Source organism: Musa acuminata, chromosome BXJ2-5 (genome assembly GCF_036884655.1).
Source record: "Musa acuminata AAA Group cultivar baxijiao chromosome BXJ2-5, Cavendish_Baxijiao_AAA, whole genome shotgun sequence".
In the NCBI taxonomy this organism is placed as follows: Eukaryota; Viridiplantae; Streptophyta; class Magnoliopsida; order Zingiberales; family Musaceae; genus Musa; species Musa acuminata.
In genome coordinates, this window is record NC_088342.1 from 10681582 (window position 1) to 10701617 (window position 20036).

Below are 20036 nucleotides of genomic sequence, written 5' to 3' on the forward strand. Positions count from 1 at the left end.
CCCGCACGGAGACCATCGTGACGAACACCCTGCCACGACCTCTGAATGATATTGGCGAATATTCAACGACCCGGGCTTGGCGCCGCCCGACGGCGCCCCAGCCGACTCAACGCCCGTGTCGTCCGAGGCCTTTCAGGACCTCGCTCTTCAAGTCCGAGCCCTGATGGAAATGGTGCAAACCATTATCCCGCTCATTTCTCATCCGGCGCACCCGCTTGCGATCGAACCACTGCGACAACGCAAGGCGCCCGTTCGGGCCCACATGACGCTTCCGGAGCCCCCCACTTCGCCTCGGGTCCGACCGGCCCCACTCGGGGATCCAGTGATGGCAAACCCGAGCAGCCACCCGGAACCCGAGGCACTCTCTTCGGACTCCCTATGGGCCCAGTTGCGCTTCGTCAGCCAACAACTCGACGAGGACGATTGCTTCCTTCGACCAGCTCGCCAATAACTTCGAGCTCCACTTCGTAGTCTATACACGGCCAAGGCCCTCCGCGGCACTGCTCCTCGGACTCAAACAAAGGGAGGACGAGCCCCTCTCACATTTTGTGGATCGCTTTACCATGCAAATCCGGGGTTTGCCGGACATTCACCCTTCTCTGTTGGTGCAAGCGTTTATAATAGGCCTGCAACCTTCCAGATTCATCTGGTCCCTCGTGGAGCGACCCCCACCATGGTGTTAGAGATGCTCCAGCGGGCTAACCAGTGCATCGCGGCGGAGGCCTGGGCGGTCGTAAGGAGAAGGGACGACTTTCGGCAGCGGGCTCCATAGAAGGGGTCAAGCACCTACGACGGCTATCCGATGTAGTCCTCGTGAAAAAAAATTTAGGCCCTACCTCAGTCTCTTCCAAGCGAAGGTTCAGTATATACCTACCTGACTACCTCTCGGCTCGCGGTTAGCCCCGGCCTAAATCCTTCTGAATCTACACGGCTCGGCTGAAGTCTGTCGAGTCCACCTCAGCATGGCCTGCCCGCCTGAGCCGTGTCCCTCGGCCGTAGACTGCCCGAGTACTGCCTCAGGACTGTTGGGAAATCTTAGGAGCGACATCATATGCGCAGCGGAAGAACAAGAAAACAAAATCCCCAATTCCCAAAGAGATGTTCGTCGTCGTGCGAAGATTGGTACGCAAAATCCGCGAAACTTAAAACTGCGTATAGAGTAGATTGTGTTACATAGGGAGATCGTATATCCCTGTTTCCTTGCAGATCCTTAGGAGAGGGTGAAGGAGGTCAAGCGTTCTCCTCTCTAGCGGTGATCCACACAGCAAGGTTGCGACGATGCTCCTCAAAACTCCAGGCCTGCTCTGAGGTGGAGAGGGAGAGGAGAATAGAAAAAGCAAGCAAAGGCTCTAGCCTATGAGACTCTGAATCCCTCCTATTTATAGAGGTCCCCTATCAAACCCTAATGGGTCCTCCCCTAGTGGGTATTGGATCTGCATCCAATAAGACAAGGGCTCCGTCGGATATCTCATATCCGAACCTCTACTCATCGCAATGCCTACCATATGTGTGTGACCCTCTAGGCCCAATATCGAGCTGGCCGTGAGTCATACCTTTCAGAACTCCTTCTAACTCAGTGAATTATTATATCTATAATAATTCACTCGACTCATCGACTACGGACGTACTAGGCCACTACGCCGTAGTCCCCAGACGATACAGGGGAATCCAATCCATTAGACCTGTCTATCCTCAGTTACCATATACCTATAGTCCCTCATCCCTCTAATATCCCAGAGACCGTATATCGAGCATGGTGCTGTCAAACCCATACGGTTTCTACTCGAGTCTCGCTCTAATCGGATTCTCCCGGAGAACTCTTTCTCTCTCAACCCGAATGACCCTAGCTAGGGATTTGTCTGAGCAAGAACATATGAGATATTCCTCTCATGACGTCGAGAGTGGATGATCCTCTATCAACACTCAATAGCCCTCGTAAGGTCGACTACCACTCCAAATGACCAGCTGTACTAGATCTGGGATAGCAAAACCTATAAGTCTGGTATCAAAGAGTGGAGCACTCATATAGGACATCCTTGGTGTCTCAAGTCTAAGGACTAAATACACCACTAGGATTACGGAATCGCTGTCTGACAATAAGGCATCATCAACCATCCAGCATTCCGTAAGCGGATCAATTAGTGAACTCATTCTCCAATGAGCACCTGTACTATATCCCTAGTGTCCCTACACGAGCAGCTATGAGACCAGCTACATCCATCATATGGACGGGTATACAGCACACCAGTCTATCCGGTTATCACGATATCCCTCTCGAGTAACCTATGACTGAGATTATTTAGGATATGTGTTTAAAGGTGAATCGATCTCATTATCGTGATCTCATCACGATCCGATTCCCATTGCACAAATCCAAGGACATCACAATATATATATATATATATATATATATATATATATATATATATATATATATATATATATATACATTTATGCAATAGTTATAAAGTGATATACGCCAAAATATAATAAGCAAAAAGATTCTGTATCAAGTCACACGTGCCATCACTCACGTGATTGGCTTGCTGGACACCTATGACTAGCAAGGACGGCCTGCCTGCCTGAGTCGTGTCCTTCGTCCTTTGCCATATCCCTCGGCCGTAGACTACCGAGCCCCCCTCAGGGTAGCCTGTTGCCCGAGACCACGCCTGTGCGGTCTGCTCGCCTGCGTCGTGCTACTCGGCCGCATGGGGCCAGAGAGACCACGCCTGCGCGGTTTGCCCGCCTGCGTCGTGCTACTCGATCGCATGATGCCCGAGATCACACTTGCACAGCCAGCCCGCCTACGTCGTGCTCCTCGGCTCCATGCCCTGAGACACACCTGCGCGGCCAGCCCGCCTGCGTCGTGCTCCTCGGCCCCATGCCCCGAGACACGCCTGCGCGGCCAGCCCGCCTGCGCCGTGCTCCTCAGCTCCTCGGCCGCATGTTGCCCGAGACACGCCTGCGCGGCTAGCCCGCCTACGTCGTGCTCCTCGGCTCCTCGGCCCCATGACCCGAGACACGCTTGCGCGGCCAGCCCGCCTGCATCGTGCTCCTCGGCTCCATGCTCCCCGAGACACACCTGCGCGGCCAGCCCGCTTGCGTTGTGCTCCTCGGCCCCATGCCCCGAGACACACCTGCGCGGCCAGCCCACCTGCGTCGTGCTCCTCGGCTCCATGACCCGAGACACACCTGCGTTGCCAGCCCGCCTGCATCGTGCTCCTCGGCTGCATGTTGCCCGAGACACACCTGCGCGGCCTGCCCGCCTGCGTCGTGCTCCGTGCTCCCCGAGACACGCCTGCGCGGCCTGCCCGCCTGCGTCGTGCTCCTCGGCTCCGTGCTCCCCGAGACACGCCTGCGCGGCCAGCCCGCCTGCGTCGTGCTCCTCGGCTCTATGACCCGAGACACACCTGCGCGGCCAGCCCGCCTGCGTTGTGCCCCTCGGCTCCTCGGCCCCATGACCCGAGACACGCCTGCGCGGCCAGCCCGCCTGCGTCGTGCTCCTCGGCTCCATGCTCCCCGAGACACACCTGCGCGGCCAGCCCGCCTACGTCGTGCTCCTCGGCCCCATGCCCCAAGACATGCCTGCGCGGCCAGCCCGCCTGCGTCGTGCTCCTCGGCTCCATGACCCGAGACACACCTGCGCGGCCAGCCCGCCTGCCTCGACTCCTCGGCTTCATACTCCACGAGACCGCGTCTGCACGGCCAGCCCACCTAAAAGCTGAACCCATGCCTCGGACTCTCGTTACAACGACCGACGCATAGCTTCTTTCCGAGGGGGAATATGATGAGGATAGTAATTATGATAAGACTCGGCTGATGTCAGATGACGCCTCACGCAACAGCACCTGGTCAAAGCAGACCGGAACGCCGACCGGGGCACATTAACATCCTGCCAAAGCTCAATTCTTCATGCCACGGTAACACAAAGTCAGACGCTACCAACCTGCCCCCTGCAAGCGGGCAGCTCAGGAAGCAGTAAGCTTCCCTATAAATACCCTCTCGTTCATCAGAAAGAGGGAGGGAGAGACAGACACACAAAAACACTTCTTCATCTGAAACCCCCTCCACATCTGCTAACTTGATCGTCGGAGGGGTCGGGCCGAGCGCCTCGGCCCGACCTTTGTGCAGGTGCGAAGCCGAAGGTCTCCTCCGGACGCGCAGGCGAGGAGTTCCTGCCCGGAGGAGACGGCTACACCGTCCCGATCGGACACAGCACTCGACCGCCTCGGCGGGCTCGAGGAACACCCTAGGGAGATCCCCGTCGTCCGGACCCGAACCAAGCCGCGTCGGCCCCGAGGCCACGGCTCAAAGTTGTTTCCCACAACACTACCTATCTACCTACCTACCTTAATGATGTCATCTCCACGGGGACCCGACGACCTACCATAAGCATTCACGAGGCTTCTGGCTAAACGAACGACTAATTATATATTAACGTTTGTAGTTTTAATATTTCGATCTATAGATTTAAAAAAATTATATTAGAATCTCTATAATTATAAAAATAAAATATATTATTCGAATATTATCAATTTTATCGATAAAAATATAAAAACGATGAGCAAAAATATAATTTTAATATACTAATTATATTTTTGATGATGATGAATAATAATGCTATTAGGGGTCGTGAGTGACTATTGTGGATAAGAAGGAAGAGCGATGATAAGAGGTGAGGTGACGACACAGATATCAACGTCACTTGCAATTGCTTGGGGCTAATGCAGATGCATATAATGCGAAAGGGCCACTCAACATGTGCATCGACGCTGACGAAGATGTAGTGCAATGTCAACGTAGATGTAAAGTGACACTGACATATATGCATATATAGAGTGACATCACTCAGTATATATATCAGCACCAATGTAAATGCAGAGTGACAAAAGGGTCATTCAATATTTACATCGACGTTAACGCAGATATAGAGTAGCATTATCATTCCCTGCATTATTGTTGACTCTGATACAGATACAGATCATCGGGATCTATGTCGTCGTCGACCTCCATAAAAAAATATTTTTATGCCTTCATCAATAAAACTAATGACGCTAGGATACATGGAGCTAAGTGTTTCACTTTGGATTCAAATATAAATTTTTGAAGTCTAAAGATCAGGATGTTAAAGAAGTTTAACTATAAAGAATAATATGTAATTAGCCCCTTAGCAAGCAAGTGACAACCATCAAACTATGTGTTATTGTTTCTTTACACATATTGATCTTTCATGGGCGCACTAAGACAGTTAGGCGATGGGATTTTCAACTTCTAAGGCATTCGTGTCCAAAGTTATACTTTGGACATCTACATCGTAAATATATTTAAATTCACAAAGACATTAATCTGTCAAAAAAAAAAAACAAAGTTTCTTAGTCAAGAGTAATTATCTATCATCGACAATTTACTCGAATAAAGATTTGAATAGACTTATCAAAGTAAATAATTTGAATCAATAATTTAAGCTTTACAATCAATACTATAGACTTTACAATAACAACATGGTTTTGAAAAATAATAAAAACAATCAATAAAAAAATAAGACAACATGGTTCTGTTCATTCTCAAGTGGCAGATTACTCCCTCAACTCAAAATCATATACAGCTTCAGATACTTGATCTGGCTACTCACTGCATCGGAAGACAATAGGACTCGTTGTTGTCATAGGTATACTCGTATGCAAGATCTTGAGCTCGACGCTTAAATTCTTGCATGTTCTCCTTTGGCACTTGGATGCCTACTAAGACATTTGCACCAGTCTCACCCTATCAAAAATCAGACAATAAGGATACAATTAAGTCACCGTATTTGATGAGCTTCTTATGGAACTCCAAGAAACCTCCATCACTGGAGGTGAAACTGTTTAATCATCTTTCCTCACATCTTCTGTTCGTTTTGTGAGTTTAGCAGAATGAATCTTGTACAGGTTATTGTTCACTTTTTGCCTCAAAAAAATAAAAAGAACATGCCATTGCATTCTTCCATATATAAGGTTTTCATTGTGGTGTATCCAAGGTACTGGTAACAAATAAGTAATAATCTCACGATCAGCATAAAGTAGAAGAGGATAAGTACCAAACCTGTGCTCGATAATGGAACAGGCTGATTTTCCATCGTGGACTAAAGGAGTCCAAGAATTTAACAAGAGCACCTGGCCTCTATAGGAAGATAAATCGGCAAAGTAGTTCATCTTGCACATTTGACCAGCCTCCTATCTGAATAGGTAAGGAAGACGAGTTTAAGAGTTTATACCATTACACAGTATGAAGCTTTCATAAAACCATACATGTACCATCTCTGTTATCTATATGCAAAATGAATATTACTGTGGAACTGTCAAAAATGTGTTGGTCTTTTTGAAGTTCAAACACTAATTGACAAGTCTAAACAAGGATAAGCCCAAACCTACCAATATGGTATAAGATAAACCCATTTCAAACTCAACAAATGTAAATTTTGGATAGAGGTGGCTACAATATAAGACTACACCACTTACAGCAAACAATTGTCAATATCAGTAACTTGATGAATTGCCCTTTTGGAAAGCAGGCATTCAAACAGTATACAGCCATTTAAATATCACATGCTACCTTTGTGCAATGCCAAGTGCATCGAGTAACTGAAGAAGGAAAAGAATAAAAAATAAATGAAAACAATGAGATGCTTTTGCCATCACGGTTTGTTGGGGTAGGGAAGAAAATATTTTCCAAGATCCAAGTAAAGGACAGATCCAATCACTGAAGAGTTTCTCTTGAAAATCAAATATTTTACAGTGCCATCTATAATCATTTATTAAGTTTCACTGTTATGGAACTTATTCTATACAAGTGATATCTCTCCAGGTTTACTGTCTGTCACCTTCCCCTCTGTGCCTCCTCTTTTGTTTTTTTGTATTACATAATTCAGGCACTTTATGAAATAAGTTTGACAGTCTCTCTGTCTTTTGGCTCAGAATAGAAAAACAAAAGAAAAACCCACATTCATTTATTTATTCTTTTTGGAATCATGTAACATCAGCTTTAGCTAATAGGATAGCAAATGCCAAGTATATTAAGTTATTAAAAGCCAAGTAACTTACAAAATACCTCAGATGATCCTTTGCCAAGTCATAATTAGTAAGATTGATAGTTTGAAATTGTGCAGATTTCATTCGGTTCACCATGGCTCCTAGTTCAGTGTCAGTATGAAGTCCCACACTGCAATATCAAAAGACCAATTGGCTTTAACAAGAGAGCAAAACTTTTTACCACCACATAAAGTGCAAGACTGCATTTAGAATAAGATATTGAAGGAATGAAAGAACATCTTACTTGCCTGTAAAGTACAAGAGCATCTTCTCTACATGAATCATATCTGTATTTGACCTCTGTAATATTCATAGAGCCTACCTGCAAGGCTCTCCTGTGTCTAGAATTTAGAAGTCAAACACTAAAAATAAAGTAGATTAAAGTAATGTTTGCAGATTACCAGTTTACAGAATGTCTTAAAAACTCCCATGCTCCTCTGGTAGAATAGTTGCAAGCATAGCCTCACGTTTCCGACCAACATCAGCAAGTCCAGTTGCCAACCTCAGCCTATCAAAGTTCATGTTTGCTCCACTGGTTATTGCAACAACATTTGTACCTTTCAAACCATAGTATTTGCAGTATGCTTCTGCACCAGCTAGAGAGAGTGCACCAGCTGGTTCCAGAATGCTCCTTTTCTCCGCAAACATATCCTGTATTTGAATGTAAAACTTTTGAGTGATCCAACATCAACTATTTTGAAATTATACATTAGTTGCAAGACAGCCAAAAATTAACAAGTGGGCAAAAGCTAATGTTCACAATGTTAGAAATAATGAAACAACATGAAACACAATGTTAGTTGCAAGACATGTTTGAATGGTGTCTTTATTAACGGTCAAAACTTGTTTAGTGTCAACCCTCCTAACAGCCAGAGACTCGAGAATCAGAAACAGGATTTAAGTATATTCACTGACAATATACAATTGTAAACAAGACACACCTTAATAGATGCACAAATAGCATCACGACTGACAAGAACCACTCCGTCAACAAGTTCCCTGCACAAATGAAATGTCTCTTCTACAACTACTTTTACAGCAACACACCTACATGCTCTAGCATCACAGCCACCGTCTTCTGCTTTTTTCTACAATAATGCTTCTCAAAGATCCGGACTTGAACACACATTCAGATGTTAACCACTGGAAACTGGTTCAATCACCATAGCAGGTCATTTAGAAAGACTAGATTTGAAGAGTAGAGACAAGGAGAGTGACAAGATGGGGTTGAGGCCAACAACGACAACGAATTCGAAGGAGTGATGGTAGGAGGAGCTAATCCGAAGCTTGATGCAGTGCTTGATGAATGGGTTGGACGTGCTTGTTATCCTTGCGGGCTACCCCAGGAAGGAAAGAGGAGACAAAGACCAGGATGAGACTAGTTTCGTGTCCTCTTCCTGCTGGAAAGGACACGAAACTGCAAGTCGGACACCATCACCATCATAGCCACCGTCTTCTCTTCTTGCTCTCCTTTGGATGACACGACAGAAGTAACACCAGCTGTAGTCATTGGGTTGGGCCAAATAAGGTCCATATGTGGTTCGGCCTTGTTCCGAACCATCTTCAAATTAATTAATTTGCACATGTCATGTCTACAAAGCATAGTAATCACCTATCCATCTGGTCAAATCTCAAATCAATCGATCCAAGTATACGTATAACTGTATGATAGGCTAGAAATATATCACATATGGATAATAATATATAAATAACTTTTATAATGTGAAAGAGGACAATAAGACATGTTGAGGTGATGACAGAGTCTAAAAGGTTTTCTTCTCTTTCATCCTTACAATAAAATAAAAGACTCAAATGCTTTAAAAAAATCATATATTTCTTATAATAAATTAGACTAAGATTCAAATGAATTAATTAGTGAACCAGGCCAATTGATGTTTTGATTCTCAGTTTAAACCATCCAAGTGATTGGTTTGATCCGGATTTTATAACTGTTATAGATGCACATCTTGAAAAATAACAATTTTTCATTGTTCATTTAATTTATTTGATCTGAACCAAAAATAAAAAAATCCCTTGTTTGTCAACAGAAATTTAAGCAAAACCTACACTACTCAAAAGGCTAAAAGGGCATGTGGATTAGTGTCCCCAGCAATTGCGTGACACATTTATCACACAATACAAAGCTCATCACCTAGTTGTGGAGAGTAGGCCACAGAGAGAATACTTAAGTCGAGAATTGCATGTGCAGATTGAACAAATATTTTAATAGCAAGTGTTTTACTAGGAAACTAAGTGCCAAGATATAATGAAAGCAGCAACATATCATATCAATAATAATTATCTTAAAGGAACTCTTTGGGATGGATATGATCACCTGACTGTGTTTGCCATGCCACCTGGATCACTCAGAAAGAAGTTGACTTTGGAGGTAAAACATGAATTATATCCCTAGAAATGGATATGATGTCCAGGACGTAACGCCATGTCTATCTGCAAACAAGCTGACATGATAGCAAAACATTATACAAATTTCCCCAAGGTCAACTAAACTCCACCACTACAAATTAAAGAGAGTATTGTTGCTCAATTCAAGCCAGCCTTCGTCACACCTTAACCCAATATCCGAAGGTTATCAATTGGTAGGCTTAACTATTGTACTGGTTAATCACAAATACCAAGAGTTTAAGCTTTTAGAAAAGGACCCTCTTCAGCATCTCTTCTCAAGAGCAAACCAGTTAGGTTTGATGTGTGAATGAAACCCAAATGTTATACTTGTGCAAGTCCAAATAATGTTTGAATTACCTACTCTATATTTTTAATTGAACACAGGAAAAGAGAGGACAGATACAGGATTCAAACTCATGATCTACTCTAATTCTATCTTCACGTTTGAATTGTGTAATCATAAATTTAAAAATCTTAAATTTTAGGAAAGAAAAGAATCCAATATATGCTTTAAGATCCTGACAACATTTACAAGTAGGTGAGCATGCAAGAAACCGTTCAATACTTACCAGACTTGCAAGCATGCAATCCACACTCTTGCTAGATAAAGATGCTAACATTTACAAGAAGGTAAGCATGAATAAAAGAGAATAAGATGATGCGTTTATTAATAACGTACAAGATTATTCTACCAGAGACCATATTGTTCTTTTTGGTTTGTGTGCTGCAAAAGCAAGAGAAGCAAATCCACACTCTTGCTAGGTAAAGATGCTAACATTTACAAGCAGGTGAGCATGGATAAAAGAGAATATGATGATGCTTTTATTAATAACGTACAGGATTATTCTACCAGAGACCATATTGTTCTTTTTGGTTTGTGTGCTGCAAAAGCAAGAGAAGCAAATGCTCCATAGCAGTGACAGTGTGCAGAGGAGGAATAAAGGAATAATGTGTTCATGATTTATGAAATGTAGGCATTGCAAGTGAGGTCCCTTGCCAAATGAATAGCAAATGTAGCATCATGTTTATGATAATGATGATGGCAAAAGTTTCAGGAGACAGGGCAGAGAGGCTCACTTAGCAGCATCATTGGAAGCATCAACAGATTCCTACTTGCAGAAGGTGGTGAAGGTGAGAAGAAAGCTATTATTGTAGATCAAGTGATGGTCAAACATGTAGAACTCAGACCAGAAGATAAGCATATACAAAATAAGATTCAAAAACCCAATTCACAACGAAGCGCGTCACAATGATTGATCAGCCATTAATCCAACGCAAACATGAACCGCGTTTAAGAAACTTACAGGGTTTATAACATCGATCCAATATTTGGACTTCGACTCCACAAGCTCTCCTCCGATGAGATTCCGGACCTTCTGTTGCAAATTCCTCATCAAGTCAATCCTTGAATTTTAGAAAAGACGAGATGTTTCGCCGATAGAATCAAATAGAACAATCAAAGGCATCGATTAGTACAAAGATGCAGAGAACTACCGGATGAGTGGCGTGGATCGGCGATTTTCGGAGGCAGTGGGAATCGAAGGACCCCGAGGCCGGAGACCGCCGTGAAGCCTGCCGCTGCAAAGGAAGGGGAGGATAGAATGCGTCAGAGAGAAGAGCGGGGAGGAGAGGGATCGGTGATCAATGGCGCATGGAATTAGGGTTTCGGGAAAAGGGGGAAGAGAAGAGGATCGGGGGGTCATTACCTCCGCGAACAGAAGAGCGCAGCCTACTTGAAGAAAGACGACGTCGAGCGTCTAAGCTTTACCCGACAACTGACGAGCCTTAATGATGCCATCTCCACTGGGAGAGAGCAATCCCAAACGGATAGGAGAACTATTGCCTTGAAGGAGGAGCTCCCTGGCCAAGTGCCTTGTGACTTAGAGAGAGCCATGAGACCCGCTGTTGCCTCCATTCACGAGGCTGGTTGTTCGACGAGTAACTATCGAACGATGTGTTCTTGTTTCAGCTAATTACAGAGATTAGTTCGTGTAATTAATTATTTTTAATATTTCTATTCCTATCTTTTTAAAAATTATATTAAATTTTTTATTTTTATAAAAATAAAACATTTAACTTCGTTTTTTTTTACAATGTCGACTAAAAATACCATACATGCCCAATAATAAATCGAAGTGATAATTTAAAAATATAAGAATCGAGATATTAAAAATATCCAAATTTAGGTTTCTTACATATACCTTTGAGATCCGCACCAAGACTGATGGGTGGTGGTATTTCAAGTCGATTCATGATCACAGTATAATCCTGCTAAAATCCAGCTTCCAAAGATATTTAAACTCAGAAAGACATTAATCCGATCCCAAAAAATAGTTTCTTAGCATTTCAGAAGTCATTATGTAACACCCATAATTTAATGATTTATCCTTAACAAGAATCATGTTAATATATCAGTCACCTTATCGATCGTGCAACACACAATGTAATGATTTATGCTCATCAAACACCAAGTTAATATATCAGTGGATCGCGATACATTCACCTGATTGGCATGAGGTACAATGGACAACATGATTCTCTTCTTTCTCAGGTGGCAGATTAGTCCCTCAACTCAAAATCATACACAGCTTTAGATGCATGTTCACATTCTTCCATCGAGAAAGCTTCCGAGAAAAGAGATATTGATAGTAAATAGCAGACACAGATAAACAAAGGAATTCAGCTGTTCTGCTCTCAGTACCTACTACATAAATAGAGAGAGCCAGGGCTGCATCCACATTTCTACTGGAAACCAAAACACGAGAACAAACAGAAGAGCAGTCAAGAAAATTCGAGGAACAATCAGTACTACTCATGAATTTCTCCTCCAATCGTAAAGCTTCTGATGCTTGATCTAGCTACTCACTGCATGAGAAGCCGATAGGACTCGTTGGTCATCTCATAGGTATACTCATATCCGAGATCCTGAGCTTGATGCTTAAATTCTTGCATGTCCTCCTTCGGCACTTGGATGCCTACTAAGACATTTGCACCAGTCTCACCCTATCAAAAATCAGACAATAAACATATGTCACCTCACCATCTTCGATGAGCATCTAATGGAACTCAGACGGAACTTCCATCACGGGAGGTGAGACTGTTTAATCATCTTTCGCATGTCTTCTGTTTGTTTCAGAGTTTAGTGGAATAAATCTTGTATAGGTTATTGTTCACTAATTCCCTCAAAAAATAAAAAGAAAATATCCTTGCATTCTTGCATATATAAAGTTTCCTTTGTGGTATATTCAAGGTAATGGTAGAAAATAAGGAATAATCTGGTGATCAACGTAAAGAAGAAGAGGAAAAGTACTAAACCTGCGCTCGATAATGGAACAGGCTAATATTCCAACATGGACTAAAGGCATCCAAGAATTTCATAAGAGCACCTGGCCTCTCTGGGAAGATAAATCTGCAAAGTAGTTCATCTTGGACATTCGACCAGCCTCCCATCTGTATACGTAATGAATACCAGTTCAAGAGTTGATACCATTACACAGTATGAAGCTTAAACCATACATGTATCTTAAATACAAGATTACATGATGAGTCAGTTAATAAGTTGGGAACAAAGAGTCGACTAATTGTACAAATAAATATAAAAAGGTAAAATTCCACACACACGCACACACACACATATATATATTGAAGAAATGAATAGAAGCAGACTGCTCTGTCATCTATTTGCATAATGAATATTAATTTGGAACCGTCAAAAATGTGTTAGTCTTTAAAGTTTAAACACTAATCTAACTGGCAAGTCTGTGATAAATGATTAACCCAAACCTACTGATATGATATAACCCAGAGGCATATCAAAAGTAGCAAATGTAAATTTTGGATAACAATGGCAACCATATATGACTACACCACTTACAGCAAACCATTGTCAATATCGGTAACTTGCTGAATTGCCCTTTTGGCAAGAAGGCATGGCAAACAGTATCCAGCTATTTAAATATCACATGCTACCTATGTTCACTTCAATGCCTAGTTCTTTGAGTAACTGAAGAAGAAAAAGAATAAAAAATAAATGGAAACAATGTGATGCTTTTATTGCAGTGATTTAAAAAGTATTAGGCGCCAAAAGGCACCAAGGTCTTAAAATGCTCGAGGCACTAGGTGCTCACCCGAGCAAAACGAGACGTTCTGAAATATTAAAATATAAATAATATATAATATAATTGATAAATAGAGATTAACAGTGCTAAAATATAAATAGAGACTATTATATGATAATAGTAGTTAACAATCTACTATTAACAGTATTTAATCTACTGTTAACAGTAGCCAAACGGGTGAAAAGAGTCACCGACGATGAAAAGTAGGGAAGGAGAGGGCGATGGTGACGGAGGAACTTTCGAACGATGATACCGATGGCAGAGGAAGCTCCGGACGGCAATAGCAACGGCGGAGAAAGCTTTGGATGATGACAGCGGAAGTTGTGGACGGTGACGTCGTGGGCAGAGGAAGCTTCAAATATGTCCGTCGGTGGCGAAGGAAGCTGCGGTCCTCTCCCTCAATGGTGGAAGGAGCTACACACGGAAGCAACGATGGCAGAGGGAATTGCGCATGAAAGCTACACCTTTGGACTTGTTCGTTAGGAGCAGAGGAAGCGTCGGTCCTGTGCATCGGTGATGAAGGCAATGAAAGAGATGCGGCAGAGGCAGAGGTTGTGCCAGGGTTGCTCGGGGTCATGCGGGGGGGGGGGGTGGGGGGTGGTGGGGGGGCAGAGCGGGGCAAGTGGTGGGTTTGCAAGTAACTTTATGTAGCTTAGTTGGTTCAATCAAACCGACCAGCTACTATTCAACCGAACCATAGACGCTAGGGTTCATCATGGTTTCAGCCAGGCGCTCGCTCAAGGCGCCCAACACCTGGGTTCAAGCAAGTAGCCAGGCGGTGCTTCACTGAAGCGCATCTCTTGGCGAATTTGTGAGGCGCTCAGGCCTTGCCTCGCCTCGCCTCACCCAAGTGCCCGAGTGCCTATTTAAACCCCTATTTTATTGTCTCAATTTGTTGGGTCTTAGGGAAGAATATGCTTTCCAAGTTCTAAGTAAAGGACAGACCCATTCACTGAATGGTTGTTCTCTTAGAAATGAAATATTTTATGGCAGCTACTGTAGTTATTTAACAAGTTCCTTTGTTATCGAACTTATTCTATCCGCTGTCTGTCTCCTTCCCCCTCTATGCCTCCCCCTTTCTTTTTTTATTTTTTTTGTATCACATAATTCATACACTTTATAAACTAAGTTTGATAGTCTTCCTGTCTTTTGGCTCAGAATAGAAAAGGCAAAAGAAAACTCCACATTCAATTATTTATTATTTTGGAAGTATGTAACATCAGCCTTGGATAATAGGGTAACAATTGCCAAGTATATTAAGTTATCAAAAACCAAGTGACTTACAAAATATCTGAGATGATCCTTTGCCAAGTCATCATTAGTAAGATTGATAGTTCGAAGTTGTGCAGATTTCATTCGGTTCACCATGGCTCCTAGTTCAGTGTCAGTATGAAGTCCCACACTGCAATAACAAAGACCAAGTGACTCTAACAAGAGAGCAAAACCTTTTACCACCACATAAAGTGCAAGACTGCATTTAGAATCAGATATTCAAGGAATGAAAAAGTGAATTTCAACCAATAGATCAACAGTATTGTGCATTTTTTACTGGATTAAAAACCTACTGATGGTTTTTCTAGATCTAATATCAAATGAGCATCTTACTTGCCTGTAAAGAACAAGAGCATCTTCTCTACGTGAATCATATCTGTATTTGAACTCTGTAATATTCATGGAGCCTACCTGCAAGGCTCTCCTATGTCTAGAATTAAAAAGTCAAACACTAAAAATAAAGTAGATTAACATAATGTTTGCAAAGTACCAGTTTACAGAATGTCTTAAAACTCCCATGCTCCTCTGGTAGAATAGTTGCAAGTACAGCCTCTCGTTTCCGACCAACATCAGCAAGTTCAGTTACCAACCTCAGCCTATCAAAGTTCATGTTTGCTCCACTGGTTATTGCAACAACATTTATACCTTTCAAACCATAGTATTTGCAGTATGCTTCTGCACCAGCAAGAGAGAGAGCACCAGCTGGTTCTAGAATGCTCCTTTTCTCCTCAAACATGTCCTGTATTTGAATGTAAAATCTTTTAGTGATCCAACATCAATTATTTTGAAATTGTACATTAGTTGCAAGACAACCAAAATTTAACTAGTGGGCAAAAGCTAATGTTCATAATGATAGAAAGTTTGAAACAACTTGAAGAACAACAACACAAGAAATCGCTTCAGTACACATGTTTGAATGGTGTCTTTATTAATGGTCAAAGCTTGTTTAATGTCAACCTTCCTAACAGCCAGAGACTCGAGAATCAGAAACAGGATTTAAGTATATTCACTGACAATATACAATTGTAAACAATACACACCTTAATAGATGCACAAATAGCATCACGACTGACGAGAACCACACCGTCAACAAGTTCCCTGCACAAACGAAATGTCTCTTCTCCAACTACTTTTACAGCAACACCATCTGCAAATCCACCTACATGCTCTACCATGATCCTCTGCCCATGATGCAAAGACAGTGCCATTGCATTTGCATCAGAGGGTTCAACTCCAATGATCTTCACCTGTAGAAAAAAAAAGTGATCAATTCCTCTGACCCTTTTTTTTCTCAGCTTTATTTAGTTGAATGGTACAGTAACAGATTTGAAATTGAATTTTCAGTGTTATAATGAAAGCAAGTTTAACTACATGAACCTAATAATGCAATTTTGGTTTCACTAGAACAAGAACAGGAGCTCTCAAAATGATAGATAAAAATATTACTAAAATATCAAGTAATACTGTAAAAGTATATTAAAATTGCTTCACAACGGAACTTATTAAAATGAGGACCCATCCTTGAAGAAATTTTCCTTGCATTAGTCTGGCTTCTTTGAAGAGTATAAGACCACTTAGAGGATAAGAGTTGAAGGTCTTCTGTTTAATGGGATTTTGTAGGCTGATGAGATTTGCTTTCCTCCCACATCTCCAAGACACATTAAAACTCACAAACCCAAGCGAATATGCTCGGAGACTTATTATTTGTGTTATGCAGTTATTTTAGTGGGGTTCCAATGGCAATCTTTCTTCTCTCTTATTTTCCTAAAGGCCTTTATATTCTTTGAGTACATGAAAAACCCAATTGGTGGGTCATATCCTAATAATACACTGACCATAAGAAACCAAGACTTTAAAAGCAGTATATTACTTGTTAACAGTTCTAGATTTACCAACTAAAATCAATTTATGAACTTTGGTCAATAAAATTTAGAACTGAATGTTCCAATCATACAAGGATGTTGAAGTAGCAAAGTATAATATAAACATGTCCCAACAATATATTGCTTTACAACATTAAACCAATAAGGGGTATTTAATAATGTGCATTTATCTAAACCTTTGTTACAAATATTATAAAACGAGTTATAGGCTTAGAAGATATAAAGATACTATCGTAATGGACAAACCGCTGGGCAGACTCGTTTTACGTAAGCAGCAATTCCTGCTATTAGTCCACCACCTCCTACAGGAACAAATATTGCATGCAATGGACCTGTCAACTGGCGAATAATTTCCATTCCAATGGTTCCTTGACCTGTAATAACATCAGGATGATCAAAGGGGTGTATGAATGTGTGGCCTTCCTGCTCAGCACACTGCTTAGCATATGTCTGCGCTTCATCATACGAATCTCCCTTAAGGACAACCGTTGCACCTAATCTCTCAACAGAACGCCACTACAAATAAAAAATGGAAAATAAGTGAGATGGGACAACAATTGAAACCAAAAAACGACAACCAGATGTTAATTTTCTATTCCATGAATTCCCATCATAGAAGAAAGTAAACGATGGTGTTTAGTTGATTCAGACACCTTAATTTCTGGTGTCGTAACCGGCATTACAATCACAGCATCACAGTGTAACTTCTGAGCAGCTAATGCGACCCCTTGTGCATGATTTCCAGCAGAAGAGCATATAACACCCTTATCCAACTGCTTTCGTGAAAGCTTAACCATCATATTGTAAGCTCCTCGTAGCTTAAATGAGAATACCTGTAAAGCGAGTCCAACCATCATTCCAAGAAATAAAACTACTGGTGGCAATTTATTGTGCCGAAAACACTTTCCCCTTTGATCCAAAGACCAAAAAGAAAATCTAATTTTTGGATTTCTTTAACAAAAAGTTGCAGACTCCTTTTTCTGCTGAATCAATAGTTCGACAAACCCACTGTTTTCCTCATGGAGAAGAAAGAAGCTTCCTGTCCATCTTGCTCGAACCACGTGACTTAATAGTACCAGAACTGGAATCAACAAAAGAAAGGAAAAGAGGAAGAATTGAAAGTGTAAGCGAAGAAAAATTGCCTAATATATGAGACTTAAGAAAGTGTAGCAATCCACATTTGCCAAAGCAGTAGTAAGGACGCAAGGAAATGAAGGTGGAGATATAAAGATGAGAATAGAAACCAGACGGAGCAACACCATACATTCTTACTGGATAAAAAAGGCTTGAAATTCCATTTAAACAAGCAATAATAGCCAAAAGGAAACAAAGATGGCTTTCTTTTTCCAGCAGCAACAGATGGAATAGAAATCATTACCGGTTGCAAGTCCTCTCGCTTGAGCCAGAGATTGACCCCGAGCCTCTCCGACAGCTTCGGCGCCAGCTGCAGCGGGGACTCGATCGCCACGTCGTAAACCCTCGAGGAGAGCACGTTGGTCAAGTACTCCATCGGGGTGAGCGCCCCGTTCGGGCGCTCCTCCCCCACGGCTGGCCGTGTCCTTTCGGTGATCGCCCCAAGAACGCCGCTTTCGTACTGCAACGAGTCCACCGATACCCTCGCGAGGGGGGTCGCGACGGTGTAGGTGGCGCCCGCCTCTCGCTGCGTCGTGACTGCGGAGGCCACCAGGGTTGGCAGCCTTGCGCCGCTGCCGCCGATGGACGTGGGGCGGAAGCGTTGGGGAGAGAAGGCCGTCCTCGGCGCTGCAGCCGCTGCCGCGCGAGCGGGGATGGGCGGGAGGGGGCGGCGGGCGACGGCCTGGGACTCCATCGTGGACGGGGCGGAGAGGCGAGGCGAGGCGAGGCGCGGCGAGGGAGAAGATTCACGAGTGTCACATTTTAATAGCACTCGGTCACAAACAATTACATGTTACCCGATCCGCATGCCCGCATTTCCAATCCGGGAACATCACGTGGGGACCACTTTTTAGCACGACAAATATCTGACTCGGGTGACCACGAATCACGCACAAGATCAAAACTTGTATGCATATTTACACATATTTACACGAGTGATCAGCGGATTCCGCGGAAGAGCATACCGGAAGAAATCATTTAACTTCATAACATCCACCGTACATTGTCAGATCAACGGTTGACGATTAATAGATACTAATCTGGCTTGACCACTGCGGTGTGTCAAAAAGATGGCGGCATGGTTTCTTCCAAAGAGCCACGTGAGTCCTTCTTCATCTTTTCTTCCTTGATATATATATATATATATATATATATATATATATATATATATATATATATATATATATATATACGAACATCTTAATCTACTTGAAATACATTAATTTAGAGATTTCATAATGTCTATTAGTGGAGTAGGTGTATGGCACTTGAAGAGATTAAGGGTATATTGATTCCTTTGGAAGTCATATAATTTTGGTAAAAGAACTTTATGGTTTTAGTAAATCAGATATGTGCATGACAATATGATAAACAACAAATACAGATTGTACCCAAAATTAAGGTTTCAATTATTGAATCACTGTGAGGTACTTGTGAGGAAGGCCTCCCATCTTGACATGACCATGGCATGGAGTGCCTCATGCTTCTCATGTTTCTTCTTCTTCTTTGCGAACCCTCGTAATGGTGTGAGACAATTCCACACACATCAAAAGTTCACTGCAACAGTGCCATTTGCTCGTGCAAGCAGTAAACAATGACTAGTTGTCTCCGTTCGAATCTTGTCTCATCCTTTGGGCGACCGGTAGGGATGGATTATGGCCCTTTCCTTGAAGAAGTCATAAAGTAATGCCACCACTAACTACTCCTTAATCTCACCCAAAACAAAGATTCTTCTCATCATGTTTCTCATGTTGAAATTATCCATCCTCAATGAATCCAACAGACTCTCAAAATTCAAATATAAAACATAAAAAATAAAAGAGATAATGATTTCAGCTAATTAGCTTTTAATTGGAACACAAAATAAGGTTAAGACATAATTTTAGCTCTGATATTAAAAGGATAAAAATTGATCGATGTTCTATCCGAAATATTAGAACTATAGGTTTATTATATATGATAATATATTCTCATAATTAATTCAATGGTTGTGAATGAAGGATTAAGATAGAAAATTGGGGGATCCTCGGCTGTGAATGGTTGTGAATGAAGGTACAACCTTCATTCACAACCTTCATTCAATGGTTGTGAATGAAGGTTGTACCTATCGATCGGAGATGATAGAGAGTCCATTCGGCTGCCCAATTATTTGGCCC

At 42.4% G+C, this 20036-nt stretch overlaps 1 protein-coding gene and 1 long non-coding RNA gene across 8 annotated transcripts; both read right to left on the reverse strand.

Annotated features, from left to right (window-relative positions):
- Positions 1 to 5430: 5430 nt before the first annotated feature.
- LOC135612482 (uncharacterized) lies at positions 5431 to 11408 on the reverse strand. 7 transcript variants are annotated; one of them, XR_010486981.1, is made up of 9 exons: positions 11180 to 11408; positions 10968 to 11051; positions 10778 to 10849; positions 9403 to 9529; positions 7469 to 7758; positions 7316 to 7389; positions 7087 to 7197; positions 6082 to 6216; positions 5431 to 5766 (listed from the first exon to the last, which is right to left on the reverse strand). It is a non-coding gene; the product is annotated as an uncharacterized LOC135612482 (long non-coding RNA). The 7 variants fall into 7 exon arrangements; XR_010486980.1 differs by having other exon boundaries at positions 7080 to 7197; positions 7312 to 7389; positions 7469 to 7718; positions 11180 to 11407; XR_010486982.1 differs by having other exon boundaries at positions 7312 to 7402; positions 7469 to 7718; positions 11180 to 11407.
- A 690-nt stretch (positions 11409 to 12098) lies between these two features.
- LOC103985092 (threonine dehydratase 1 biosynthetic, chloroplastic) lies at positions 12099 to 18630 on the reverse strand. Its single transcript, XM_009402703.3, has 9 exons — positions 18125 to 18630; positions 17400 to 17579; positions 16993 to 17262; positions 15904 to 16110; positions 15354 to 15602; positions 15201 to 15274; positions 14876 to 14993; positions 12789 to 12923; positions 12099 to 12476 (listed from the first exon to the last, which is right to left on the reverse strand). Exons 1-9 carry the CDS (start codon positions 18572 to 18574, stop codon positions 12336 to 12338), a joined length of 1824 nt encoding a protein of 607 aa, XP_009400978.2. The 5' UTR covers positions 18575 to 18630; the 3' UTR covers positions 12099 to 12335.
- Between the last annotated feature and the right edge of the window lie 1406 nt (positions 18631 to 20036).